Raw genomic sequence first — 11,168 nt, forward strand, 5'->3', positions numbered from 1 at the left:
CCCATTTTAGATTTTAAAGTTGTCCCCCGCCCCACCCACAGGGGTGGGGGTGGGGGGTCAATTTTGATATCATTCGATAGCTCTTTCAAAAATAGGAAATACGTATTTTTCCGTTTTCCGATCCACCCACAATTTCTCGGGATATTCAACCGTTCCGGGACTTTTAGACCACCCTGTATATTTAGTCGGGACTCGAACCCACGGGTAAAATTTGTCGATAAAATCACCGGAATTAAGTTAGCCTAGCGCTGGGAGTTCATATTTTAACGTATAAAACCTAGCTCAAACGATTGCTCCCGAATTGCTCCATTAGAATCCACAATTGCTCCATTTTTTAAATCAATAGTTTTCGAAATATTAACAAAAAAACATAAAATTTTTAATTTTCAATAAAAAACTTTTCTAATAGCTTTGTGCAATTCTATCCAGCATACAACGATTGCTCTTTAATTGCTCCTTATTGCTCCATCATTATTTTAATTATTTATTGCACATTTATAGAAAAATTAATTAAATTAATATTGACGACGTCGCCACCTATCGGCCGCCTATCGTAATTACATGGCTCTGCAGCATAAACGGCGGAAATATTCAAACAAAACGTAACAGTTCTTTCGTTTACAACTAATCTCAAAGAGTTCAATCGACATTTCCCATTGATTTTTGCCTAGAACAATTGTTCCTCGGTTGCTCCATAGAAATGATCAATAGCTCCATGCGTATAATTGATATGTTTGCAAAAAACCATTCATTTCATTGCAAAAACATATTTCCCATAGTCTTCTGCAAGTTTATTGTACATAGGACGATTGCTCCTTTATTGCTTCGCATTGCTCCATCGTTATTTCCACGATAATTAATTTGTGCATTTTTATTCCGGTGATAAAATCGGATATATTTAGTCCAGACTCGCTCCCAGGGGCAACGCTGTCAGTAAGGGGGAAAGTGTGCGGTGGTCTCGTCTATAATTGCTCCGGACCTTTGGCGATCAGCTGAGCTGCTTTCGCGAGAAGATCAAAATGATCCAGGGGTGCTTTCGCGACGTAGGTCAAAATGATCCGTGCTATGATTGGTCAAATCTGGAATTTCATTGAATAAAATTTCAATGTGATGCTACGAAATTTCAGATTCGACCAATCATAGCACAGGGTTATTTTAATCCGGATCATTTTGATCTTCTCGCGAAAGCAGCCCTGTCTATTAATCTGTGGCAGCGATCATGCAACTTTTCCTCCATAGTGGAGACACGAAAAATGCCAAGTTTTCACGCGAATATAATAATTTCATTCGTGTGAAACTTTTCACGTGGAAAATGAGCGAACAGAAACAGCCGTTTACAATCCAGAAGGCGGGGTAATTTTTGGTAAAACCAGCAATTCCGCCTGACGCGCATTTTCGGCGCGTTTTCGAAGGACGGTGACGGGCACGATGGTCGAATCACGTGAGTATCGAGCGGTCGAGACAGGCAGCGCGCGTTGCGTACGCCAGCACTTCCGTTTCCGCGGACGGTTACGTTCGCCATTTGGGTCGTGACCACAGAGTCGTGACCGTCATTAAGGTTAAGGGCCTGGGATCGTCGCCCGCGACGAAAGGGGAGGCCGACTGCTCCCTGGAGAACGAGCGTCTCGCTCATCGCTGTTCGCGTCACCCCTGTGCAGCACCGCATCGATTGCCGGCCGTCGTCACATCGAGACACGTTTTACTACTTTGGCACTGACAAAACATGGCTTATTGAAGAAGATGAAGGGTGCGCAAAAAGATATCGTTTCTCCGAGGAGAGGAGACGGAGGAGACCGTAGCTGCGACGAGGCGAGTCACCAGACTGATTACAGTCGATCCGCAAATGGACATAAGGTCAAAGTTCACGCTGTCCCCTGCGAAGGGGGCTGCTGCTGATGCGAGAAGGAACAAAGGTGCGTTGCCAGGACCTCGCCGCGTTCGCGCCTCCACGCGCGCCCCGCGTATACGCCTGCCTTACGTCGCGTGTCTTCTTTCCAGATGTCAATAAGAAGCTCCATCTGGGAACACTGCGCAGAAGGGAACCTGCTGGCGCCAATAACTTCGCTAACGATGTACAACCAACAAAGTACAATGTACAAAAAGCAAAAGATCTTGTTAAGAGACAGAGACCTAAAGGACAATATCATGGCGGTGCAAAGGAGAATCCCAAGGTCGTGGTCGGCGTACAAATTACGCTCCTACACTTGTCTCACGTTTATCCAACTGTACCTGTGCCTGTATACGTTACATAACTTGTATGTCCGCAGGTAGTGGAGGAGAAGTTACCTGAGCTTGGCTCAGTGTTGGTCCCAAGACGCAAAAAGAACGGCAATCACTTGCTGAATTTTCACTACGAGCGATATAGGGTGCAGGACGTACAGAGCAGGGATATAGGGAGACATGGTTCCAACAGTAATAGATTGCTGCCACCGGTGCAGCGGCATAAGTACTGCAAGGAACAATTTATACAAGCTAGGTAGTGATGATACGATATCAATGGCACTACCTACATCCTGATATCCGTCGTGTTGTCATGAGACACGGTAGTGTCTCGCGCCAAGTACAAGCTCGCTAGAACCGCGCGCGCGAGACCGACCGTGTAGTTTACGCGAGTACGCGAGTTGACGGGCCCACAGATTTTCGGATCTCAACAACGGCAGACCCGACGAACATCCAAGTGCACTTGATTGTTTATATATACAATATTATACAAGTTTGCAGATATCCGAATACTCGAGTATTTAGGGTACAATGGGCAGGCAAATGTACTATTCCAGATTGTTATTTATTCTTTGAAGACGTCTGTAGAGTATTAGATAGGTGCATTCGGGAACGCTTTAACGCTAACAGCGTCTTCTGTCTTTGGTCGACATATAGTGAGTGACGAAGAATGACTGATGCTGTCAGCGCTAATAGCGTCTACCTGTACGCAGCCTATGTGTAATATCCGAGAGATCTTGGCTTATTTATTGGAATTGGAAATGTACGACAGTATTGCTAAGTAGACTGTTTCATGCAAGACATTTTATTTTTTGGGTAGAATCTTTAGTTCGGGTAGAATTTACATTAGAAATGGTTAAGATCAAGTATCCAGATTTTGAGATTCCACCCGAAAAATGAGATGTTTTGCATGAAACAGTCGGCTTAGCAACAGCACCGAAGATCTCGAGTAATTAAAACTTGGTCTTAGCACTATTGGATATCGTACTAGAATTATGTTTAAATAAATGTTTGTACTTTTACGTATATATATTTTTTTTATGCGCATGTGGTAGCTGCCAATTTGTCGTGACCGCAAGCAGAGATTATTCCTTGCATTTGACTAACCCTGATATTCTTGTGGATTGGAAATCGATTGAACAAATTGTAAGTGCGTCCTCCATTGCAAGCTAGCAATTTTTTTGCGCCATGTTGCTGATACACAGAATTCCACATTCAATGTCTATGTATATGATTAAATTAATTTACAGATATTTCACAGTTCAGAAAATCTCTCTTGTCCAATTTGTTTACATCCACCAGTTGCGGGCAAAGTGACTCGCTGTGGTCACGTTTATTGCTGGCCTTGTATTCTCCGTTATTTACGTTATTGTCAAGAAACAGGCAATTACAAATGTCCAATTTGTTATGAATATCTCCACAAAAATGACTTGAAAAGGTAACTTTGTGTAAAATTGCAATACGTACTGATGAAACATTTATGAAAATATTTTGGGTATTTATAGTCGGATCTTACATTCAAGACAGTCTTGAAATTATCTGAAGATGCTGTATGGGACATTTTATCGGCTATGGAGTATCTAAAGATGATCTTGAGACAGTCTTAAATATAAGATCTGACTATGAATACTGGCCTTAGTTATGTATATGTCTTTTAGCGTGATCGAGATTACGCGAAGCACATTCAATTTGGGCGAAACGATCAATCTGTGTTTGATGCGTCGTGAAAAGAATTCCTTGTTTGCGACGCCTGTGAAATCTGCTGTTCAACCACCGACAACGTTTTTGTCTGTTTCTGAGAATGCTGATAATCAGATATATTCGAAACTTCTTATCGCAAATGTGAAAGATGTAAGTTCATAAAAGACTCGATGTATTGCGCGATACGAGAGCAATAACGTGGACGAACATTGTCTTCAGATTGTGAACATCATAGAGAGCGAGTATGCGGAATTACAACTTGAACTTGAGGACAATCCAGACATGGCCGCTGACATCAAGCAAGCGCTCGACGAACTATCGAAGAGGAAAGAAAAACTACTGTGGCAGGTAATATTAACTGTACAATCGTGTGAGCGTGTGTCACAGAACGAAATGAAAAATATGAGATGTATGTAAGATCGCAGAATCTAAAGACGCGGCATTGACTGAAAATACAACGGAAAAGGAAATTGCTGAGGAAACATCGCAGAGATATGACGTAAATGTCGACCCGTGTTACAAAGAGGACGACAAGTCTTTGGCAAAACAATCTTCGACGGACAGTGTTTCCAGTGATGGCCAGACAGTGTCGAGCCCTTCGAAATTTTCTTACTTTTATCAATGTAAGTAATTTCACAAATTCCCAACAGTTCAATACTTTTATGCTATATGATATTACTTCAGAGATAATAATGTTACAATAAACATTTTTAGCGGAAGATGGGCAGCATATATATTTACACGCGGCGAATGTGAAGATGCTGGAAATGGAATATGGCGCTCTGGAGGATTGTCCTCATGTAATAACGGGCAAGCTTCTCGAGAAGGAGGGAGGCATCTACACAGAAGAATTAAGACGAAGATTACGGTATCTCTGCCATTTACCAGTTACTTGTTCATTCGAATTGGTTGAAATCGAGTTAAAGCCGCCACTGGTATCGAAGGAAGTTCTTCACGCTTTTCATGGTAATTATTTATCATCTCTTGCAATACTCTCTTATTGTTTTGTGACTTATATCACAGATATACGGAATGATTTATTTAATGGTTGACATTGTTTTTTTTTACTTAGAGCAACTAAATTCAAGGCAGAAGTATAGAGAACAGAAGGAACGCGAGGAAAGAAAAAGGGAGAAAAAGATAATAGAAGAAGAAAATAGACAAATTGGCATATATCCAACGCCCAACATAGATATCGAATCTTATCAACATTTTCCTGAGTTGCAATCAGAGCTACAGTTGTCCAAGTAAACCTAAACTATTATTTTCATTTTATCGCTATATGTATATAGAGGGAAGTGCTCTATTACGAGATAGGATCCTAATATGTGATAGCGGGGTCTCCGTTAAATTAATAGGCATCGTCAGTTGATTCCATCATGAATTTATTGCCCTTTGAGCGAAATCTAGTGGAAAATTCATTGTTAGATGGTGTAATCGTTACGAAAATAGATTTGTGATTGGATTTGGGTGTTGAAAACCTGCTATCTCATAATAGAGGATTTTCCTCTCTATCTCTCGCTCTATAAAATACAGAATTATAATTTTATTTATCATATTCTGGTATAGCGAGAACGCGTTGTCACCGTCAGAATCTGCTATATCGAGTATCGCTAGCAGTCCAGCTTCGAGTGCGTTTGACGAAATCGCTCCTCAACAAGAAACGGATCTTTCGCGTGACCAGGCCCGGACGTTCGCTGATATAATGAAGAAATCGACAGTGCTGACGAAAATGTCTAATAAATCCGTCGATGCATGGCCGGCCGTGAAATCGAAGACGCATTCCAGTACGTCGAATGCGTGTTTCAACAAAGATGAAGAAGTACTGTCGATAAAGATCGATAACAAGTCTACTAATGCTTGGCCGTCTGTGGCATCGAGCATGTGTTCCGATACACCAGGTACCTCGTTTAATGAAGATGAGAAAAAACCGTACGTTTCTGAAGGTGAGTCGCATTGCCCTGATCGCATATTAAACTCAAGCAATTGTCTAGCCTTACAAGCACAGATGTTTCGATCGCTCGTGTAAATCTTTTGTTTGTTTTTTCTAGAAGCGAAAGACGAAGGTAATGCGTCCGGCAAGAAAAAGAAGAAGAAGAAAGGGAAAGGAACCGTGCTGTTTACGACTGGTATGACATCAGGCTATTCTTTATAATCATTGTATTATCGCATGACACTTTTATTCTATTCCTCGTGCGCCACACGCAATATTAGTAGAATTTTATTGGGTCGATCGTAGAAAGTTTCATTTCATTTACAGCTCTTGCCACCAATGTTTGACGTACTAAAAATACGTACGGCATACGTATCGAATGTCTTTATTTCTCTATACTGAAATCTATAAATTATTTATCATAGAAAAAAAAGAAAAATAATTATTTGTCAAGGTTCCCGTATTGTGCTCACGAATAAAATTTTACTTCATTTATACAATTGTTGCTTTATATCCCCTCTCTATTGTATACCTCCTACCTTTAGCATTAGCTTATTTCATTAAAAACGCAGATACAATGGAACAAAAAGTCATTCTCATTTACTCATTGAACTGACATTAATTAAAACGAGAAAGTCTGACGCAGATAATATCGGAGCAAGTTTACTTGTTTATCCTTTGGTATTGCTGCGAATGTTAAAACGGGGAAGAATCGGCATTTTTTTACTTGTTCAAGTACCGTTCGTATTGTTTGTACATTATAGGTGGAGTTGTATCAAATTATCGTACCATTCTATGATATCGGGATAAAGAGTAAACGTTCAATTTTGGTAATCGCTCTATATTTACGAAGTTCGGAACATAGAAGATTAACAACAGATCTCGAGAATGAACCATAATAAGTACAGTATGACGATAAAATCAATAAGTTAACAAGAGAATAATACATTTGAAGTAGAAAGTGAGATAGAGGAACTTGTTGAAAAGACGCCGCTAATAAACGCAAGGAATGATTAGAGCAAAAACTGCGGCTGTGTAATGGTTTAATATTCGTTTATTCGTCTCTTTCTTTTGCCTTCTTTTTTTTTAATCACGCATCAAGGAATGCGCAGAGAGCGACGGCGAGACGAAGCCAGGGACGATTCCTTTTAGTCGACTTCCTCGATGGTGGGTCCAGACGCGGCGCCGCCGCCGCTAGGCGCTCCGCCGGGAGCAGCGCCGCCCGCTCCAGGGAAACCACCTGGCATGCCACCGGGCATACCGCCGGCACCCTGGTAGAGCTTCGTAACGATGGGGTTGCAGATGCCCTCGAGCTCCTTCTGCTTGTGCTCGTACTCCTCCTTGTCGGCCAGCTGGTTCGCGTCGAGCCACTTGATGATGTCGTTGCACTTGTCCAGGATCGTCTGCTTGTCCGACGCGCTGATCTTGTCCTTGAGCTTCTCGTCCTCGACCGTGCTCTTCATGTTGAAGCAGTAGGACTCGAGGCCGTTCTTGGCCGCGATCGTCTCCTTCTGCTTCTCGTCCTCGCTGCGGTATTTCTCCGCCTCGTTCACCATCCTCTCGATGTCCTCCTTGCTGAGTCGGCCCTTGTCGTTGGTGATGGTGATCTTGTTCTCCTTGCCGGTGGACTTGTCCACGGCGGAGACGTTGAGGATACCGTTCGCGTCGATGTCGAACGTGACCTCGATCTGAGGAACCCCGCGCGGTGCTGGCGGGATGCCGCTGAGCTCGAATTTGCCCAGCAGGTTGTTGTCCTTGGTCATGGCGCGCTCGCCCTCGTACACCTGAATCAACACGCCGGGCTGATTGTCGGCGTAGGTCGTGAAGGTCTGGGTCTGCTTCGTCGGGATGGTGGTGTTCCTCTTGATGAGCGCGGTCATGACACCGCCGGCCGTCTCGATACCCAGAGAGAGCGGCGTGACGTCGAGCAGAAGCAAGTCTTGCACCTCCTCGGATTTGTCGCCGTGCAAGATAGCCGCCTGTACGGCCGCCCCGTACGCCACAGCCTCGTCGGGATTGATCGACTTGTTGAGCTCCTTGCCGTTGAAGAAGTCCTGCAGGAGCTTCTGGATCTTGGGGATACGCGTGGAGCCGCCGACCAGGACGATGTCGTGGATCTGGGCCTTGTCCATCTTGGCGTCGCGCAACGACTTCTCGACGGGCTCGAGAGTGCCGCGGAAGAGGTCGGCGCAGAGCTCCTCGAAGCGCGCTCGGGTGATGGAGGTGTAGAAGTCAATTCCCTCGTACAACGAGTCGATCTCGATGCTGGCCTGCGTGGAGGAGGACAGGGTACGCTTGGCGCGCTCGCATGCCGTGCGCAGACGGCGGAGGGCGCGCTTGTTCGAGGTCAGGTCCTTCTTGTACTTGCGCTTGAACTCCTGCACGAAGTGATTGACCATGCGGTTGTCGAAGTCCTCGCCGCCGAGATGGGTGTCGCCGGCGGTGGACTTGACCTCGAAAATACCATCTTCGATGGTCAGGATGGACACGTCGAAGGTGCCACCACCGAGATCAAAGATCAGGACGTTCCGCTCGCCGGTGGCCTTCTTGTCGAGGCCGTACGCGATCGCGGCGGCGGTGGGCTCGTTAATGATACGCAGTACATTCAAGCCCGAGATGGTACCAGCGTCCTTGGTTGCCTGACGCTGCGAGTCGTTGAAGTAAGCGGGGACGGTGATCACGGCGTTGGTCACGGTCTTGCCCAGGTACGCCTCCGCGGTCTCCTTCATTTTTACCAGGACCATCGAACTCACTTCTTCGGGGAAGAAAGTCTTCGTCTCTCCTTTGTATTGTACTTGGATCTTTGGCTTGCCGCTGTCGTTTACCACGGTGAATGGCCAGTGCTTCATGTCAGCTTGGATGGTGGGGTCCTCGAAGCGACGTCCGATCAACCTTTTGGCATCTGATTCAGAACGAAAACAGAAATTTACTAACATACTTCGACGAGAGCAAGAATACAAGCGTTTACTTGTATCCCTTGCTATCAAACGTGCACGTGAATATTTCACAAATTGCAATTTCCGTTTATCCGAGAAATGTATTGCAATTCACTTATCTCTCTTGCTCGTTTCAATCGGCGATAAATCTACCAGCTCATCGTCAAGTACGCGCGTCAATACTCGATATACTACGGTACCCTTGCATTTGTTCACTTAAAAGATTACTTATTTACGTCCTTCACTTTTACATTTCTCGCTCGGTTCAACAACAAACGGTTCATCGAATATGCGCGGACGTGCCCTCGCGAGGATTACAAGTTGCAAGTTTCGCTCGACGCGTATTCGACGTTCCAGATCTCGGTTATGTAAATCGATCACGGGCGTCGAGATAAGCTCGGCACACACGCGGAGAGGCGGAGATACGCCGCCGCGCTGATATCCCGCGAACGGCGCGATTCTCGCGAGACTCGCCGAGTCACCGTCTAATTTCGGAATATAATTAAAACTCTCGCGACGCGTGGCTTCGGACTCGGCACGTCGCCTCTTCGGCTCCCGCACCCACGTACACGACCCTGGCCCGAGTCGCTCGCGAGAGGCACCGGAGAGCCCGAGGATTCGGCGGTGCCGCGTCAGGGGGACGCGGACACGGAGCGAGGACTTACCGAAAATGGTGTTGTTGGGGTTCATGGCGACCTGGTTCTTGGCGGCGTCTCCGATGAGACGCTCGGTCTCCGTGAAGGCCACATAGCTGGGCGTCGTGCGGTTCCCCTGGTCGTTGGCAATGATCTCGACCTTGCCGTGCTGGAAGACGCCGACGCAGGAGTAAGTCGTGCCGAGATCGATACCGACTGCGGGTGCCTTCGCCATTTTTTCCTAAAGATTCTGCAAGGTAAACGTGGAGCGTTGGTCTTGGCGTAGCGCACGGGCGGGAGTTTACACGGACTGGGGGGGCCACGCGGACGGAGGAGAGAACGCGCGGCTTTCACTTGCTCGGATCGAGGAGCACGTACCTTCCTAAAACTGTCTTGAGAGTCTTGTAAAAATTGTGCGGAACAAACGAAGAGGTTCCTCGTGCAACGATTCGCAACGTTAGTGACGAGCCCGCGGCCCTACCCTCCTATATATAGACGGGCGGCAGCTTCTGGAACGTTCCTTCCGCGCGCAGGGGCCACGCGCCGGCGCTCTCGGCCAATCGCGCCCGCCGGCTTCCGTCCGAGTGGCCGCGCGATTCGTCGAGAGCGGCGTCCGCGGCCGCACCGACGGGGTCAACCGAGCGACCGCGGCCGTCGCGTATCGATCGCGCGCCGAGCTCCTGAGTCGCGGCGAGGCTCCTGCGGAGCGTCTCCGCGCGGGATTCGCCGGGTCCTTTACGATCGCGCGGCCGCGCGCCGGTCGATTCGGTCGATCGGTCGCGGAGCAAAGCGGCGGGGGAGATCGTCTGGCCCACGAAGTTCCGACTTCCGGCTGGAAGTCTGCGGAAGTCGGGACGACGACCTGGCGATTCTATGGGCGGGGAAGGGGGCGGGGGGACGAAGAGGGAAATCGGAGAGGCGTTCTCGCGGGCGCGAGCAAGTTCTAGCGACTCCAGCGCGACCGGAAAGGCCGGGATCCCCGCATTCCCTGCCCTAGTGGCACAGTGCGTTGGCTAAATATCGGGCCAATGTTTAACTAGTGCGTTAGTGCTACTGGGGTACGCCAGCGAGAAACGAGTCGTTCGATGGGTTCGATCGCGAATCAATCGGATCGTTCTCTCGGTTTCCCTGGAGGGGAACGCGAGATCCGGCGATCGCGTCGAGCCTCGTGTCGCACGATCCAAGAACTTGGCCCAAGTTCTTATAGTTTCGAGAAATGTGCATCCAATCAACCCGCAGCTATTCCATAAGAAACTGCAAGGTGGTTGGCTACGCGTTTCTCCGGTATTAGAATTTGGACGCAGTTCTTGGATCGTGGACACGAGGCTTTACGGATTGCGTCATCGCGACGGACGTTGACGAAGCGTCCGATGAGTCTCGCTATCTCGCACGATCGGTCCTCACGATTGCGGGCTCGATCGTGCGCGGGACTCACGAGCACGATGGTTTTTAGCCCGTGACTGTCGCGTTACGAGCGGAAAGTTTCATCGCGTTCTCGTGTTACGCGACGGGAGGCCCACGTGGCTGCGAGAAACCACGAGAAAGTTCTAGCATGTTCCAGCACGATCGATGAAACGTCCGCTAGTTCGATTTTGCAACGTCGAGTTTCCTTCGCCGTCGTCGTAAATAAATCGATCCCTACACGCGGAAATACCTTGAAGATTAACGCCCGGTTTCACGAAACGTTGCTTAACTTTAATCTTGCAATTAGTTTAATTCACGTTTGTCTCTTTCTAGAGTAAC

General features: G+C 47.2%; 2 protein-coding genes across 3 annotated transcripts; one reads left to right on the top strand and one right to left on the bottom strand.

The window, feature by feature from the left end:
* The first annotated feature begins 1,481 nt into the window (after positions 1-1,481).
* LOC105559500 (RING finger protein 10) lies at positions 1,482-6,349 on the top strand. 2 transcript variants are annotated; one of them, XM_012007845.1, is made up of 13 exons: positions 1,482-1,913; positions 1,999-2,171; positions 2,268-2,476; positions 3,276-3,366; positions 3,471-3,658; positions 3,879-4,071; positions 4,141-4,269; positions 4,340-4,544; positions 4,636-4,887; positions 4,994-5,168; positions 5,491-5,867; positions 5,973-6,050; positions 6,182-6,349. In XM_012007845.1, exons 1-13 carry the CDS (start codon positions 1,844-1,846, stop codon positions 6,199-6,201), a joined length of 2,160 nt encoding a protein of 719 aa, XP_011863235.1. In that variant the 5' UTR covers positions 1,482-1,843; the 3' UTR covers positions 6,202-6,349. The 2 variants fall into 2 exon arrangements, with proteins under 2 accessions (XP_011863235.1, XP_011863234.1); XM_012007844.1 differs by having other exon boundaries at positions 5,973-6,349.
* A 330-nt stretch (positions 6,350-6,679) lies between these two features.
* LOC105559502 (heat shock 70 kDa protein cognate 4) lies at positions 6,680-9,924 on the bottom strand. Its single transcript, XM_012007846.1, has 3 exons — positions 9,804-9,924; positions 9,456-9,675; positions 6,680-8,756 (listed from the first exon to the last, which is right to left on the bottom strand). Exons 2-3 carry the CDS (start codon positions 9,658-9,660, stop codon positions 7,003-7,005), a joined length of 1,959 nt encoding a protein of 652 aa, XP_011863236.1. The 5' UTR covers positions 9,661-9,675; positions 9,804-9,924; the 3' UTR covers positions 6,680-7,002.
* Between the last annotated feature and the right edge of the window lie 1,244 nt (positions 9,925-11,168).

This window comes from Vollenhovia emeryi, unplaced genomic scaffold (genome assembly GCF_000949405.1).
Source record: "Vollenhovia emeryi isolate VEMERY1.0 unplaced genomic scaffold, V.emery_V1.0 DF939267.1, whole genome shotgun sequence".
In the NCBI taxonomy this organism is placed as follows: Eukaryota; Metazoa; Arthropoda; class Insecta; order Hymenoptera; family Formicidae; genus Vollenhovia; species Vollenhovia emeryi.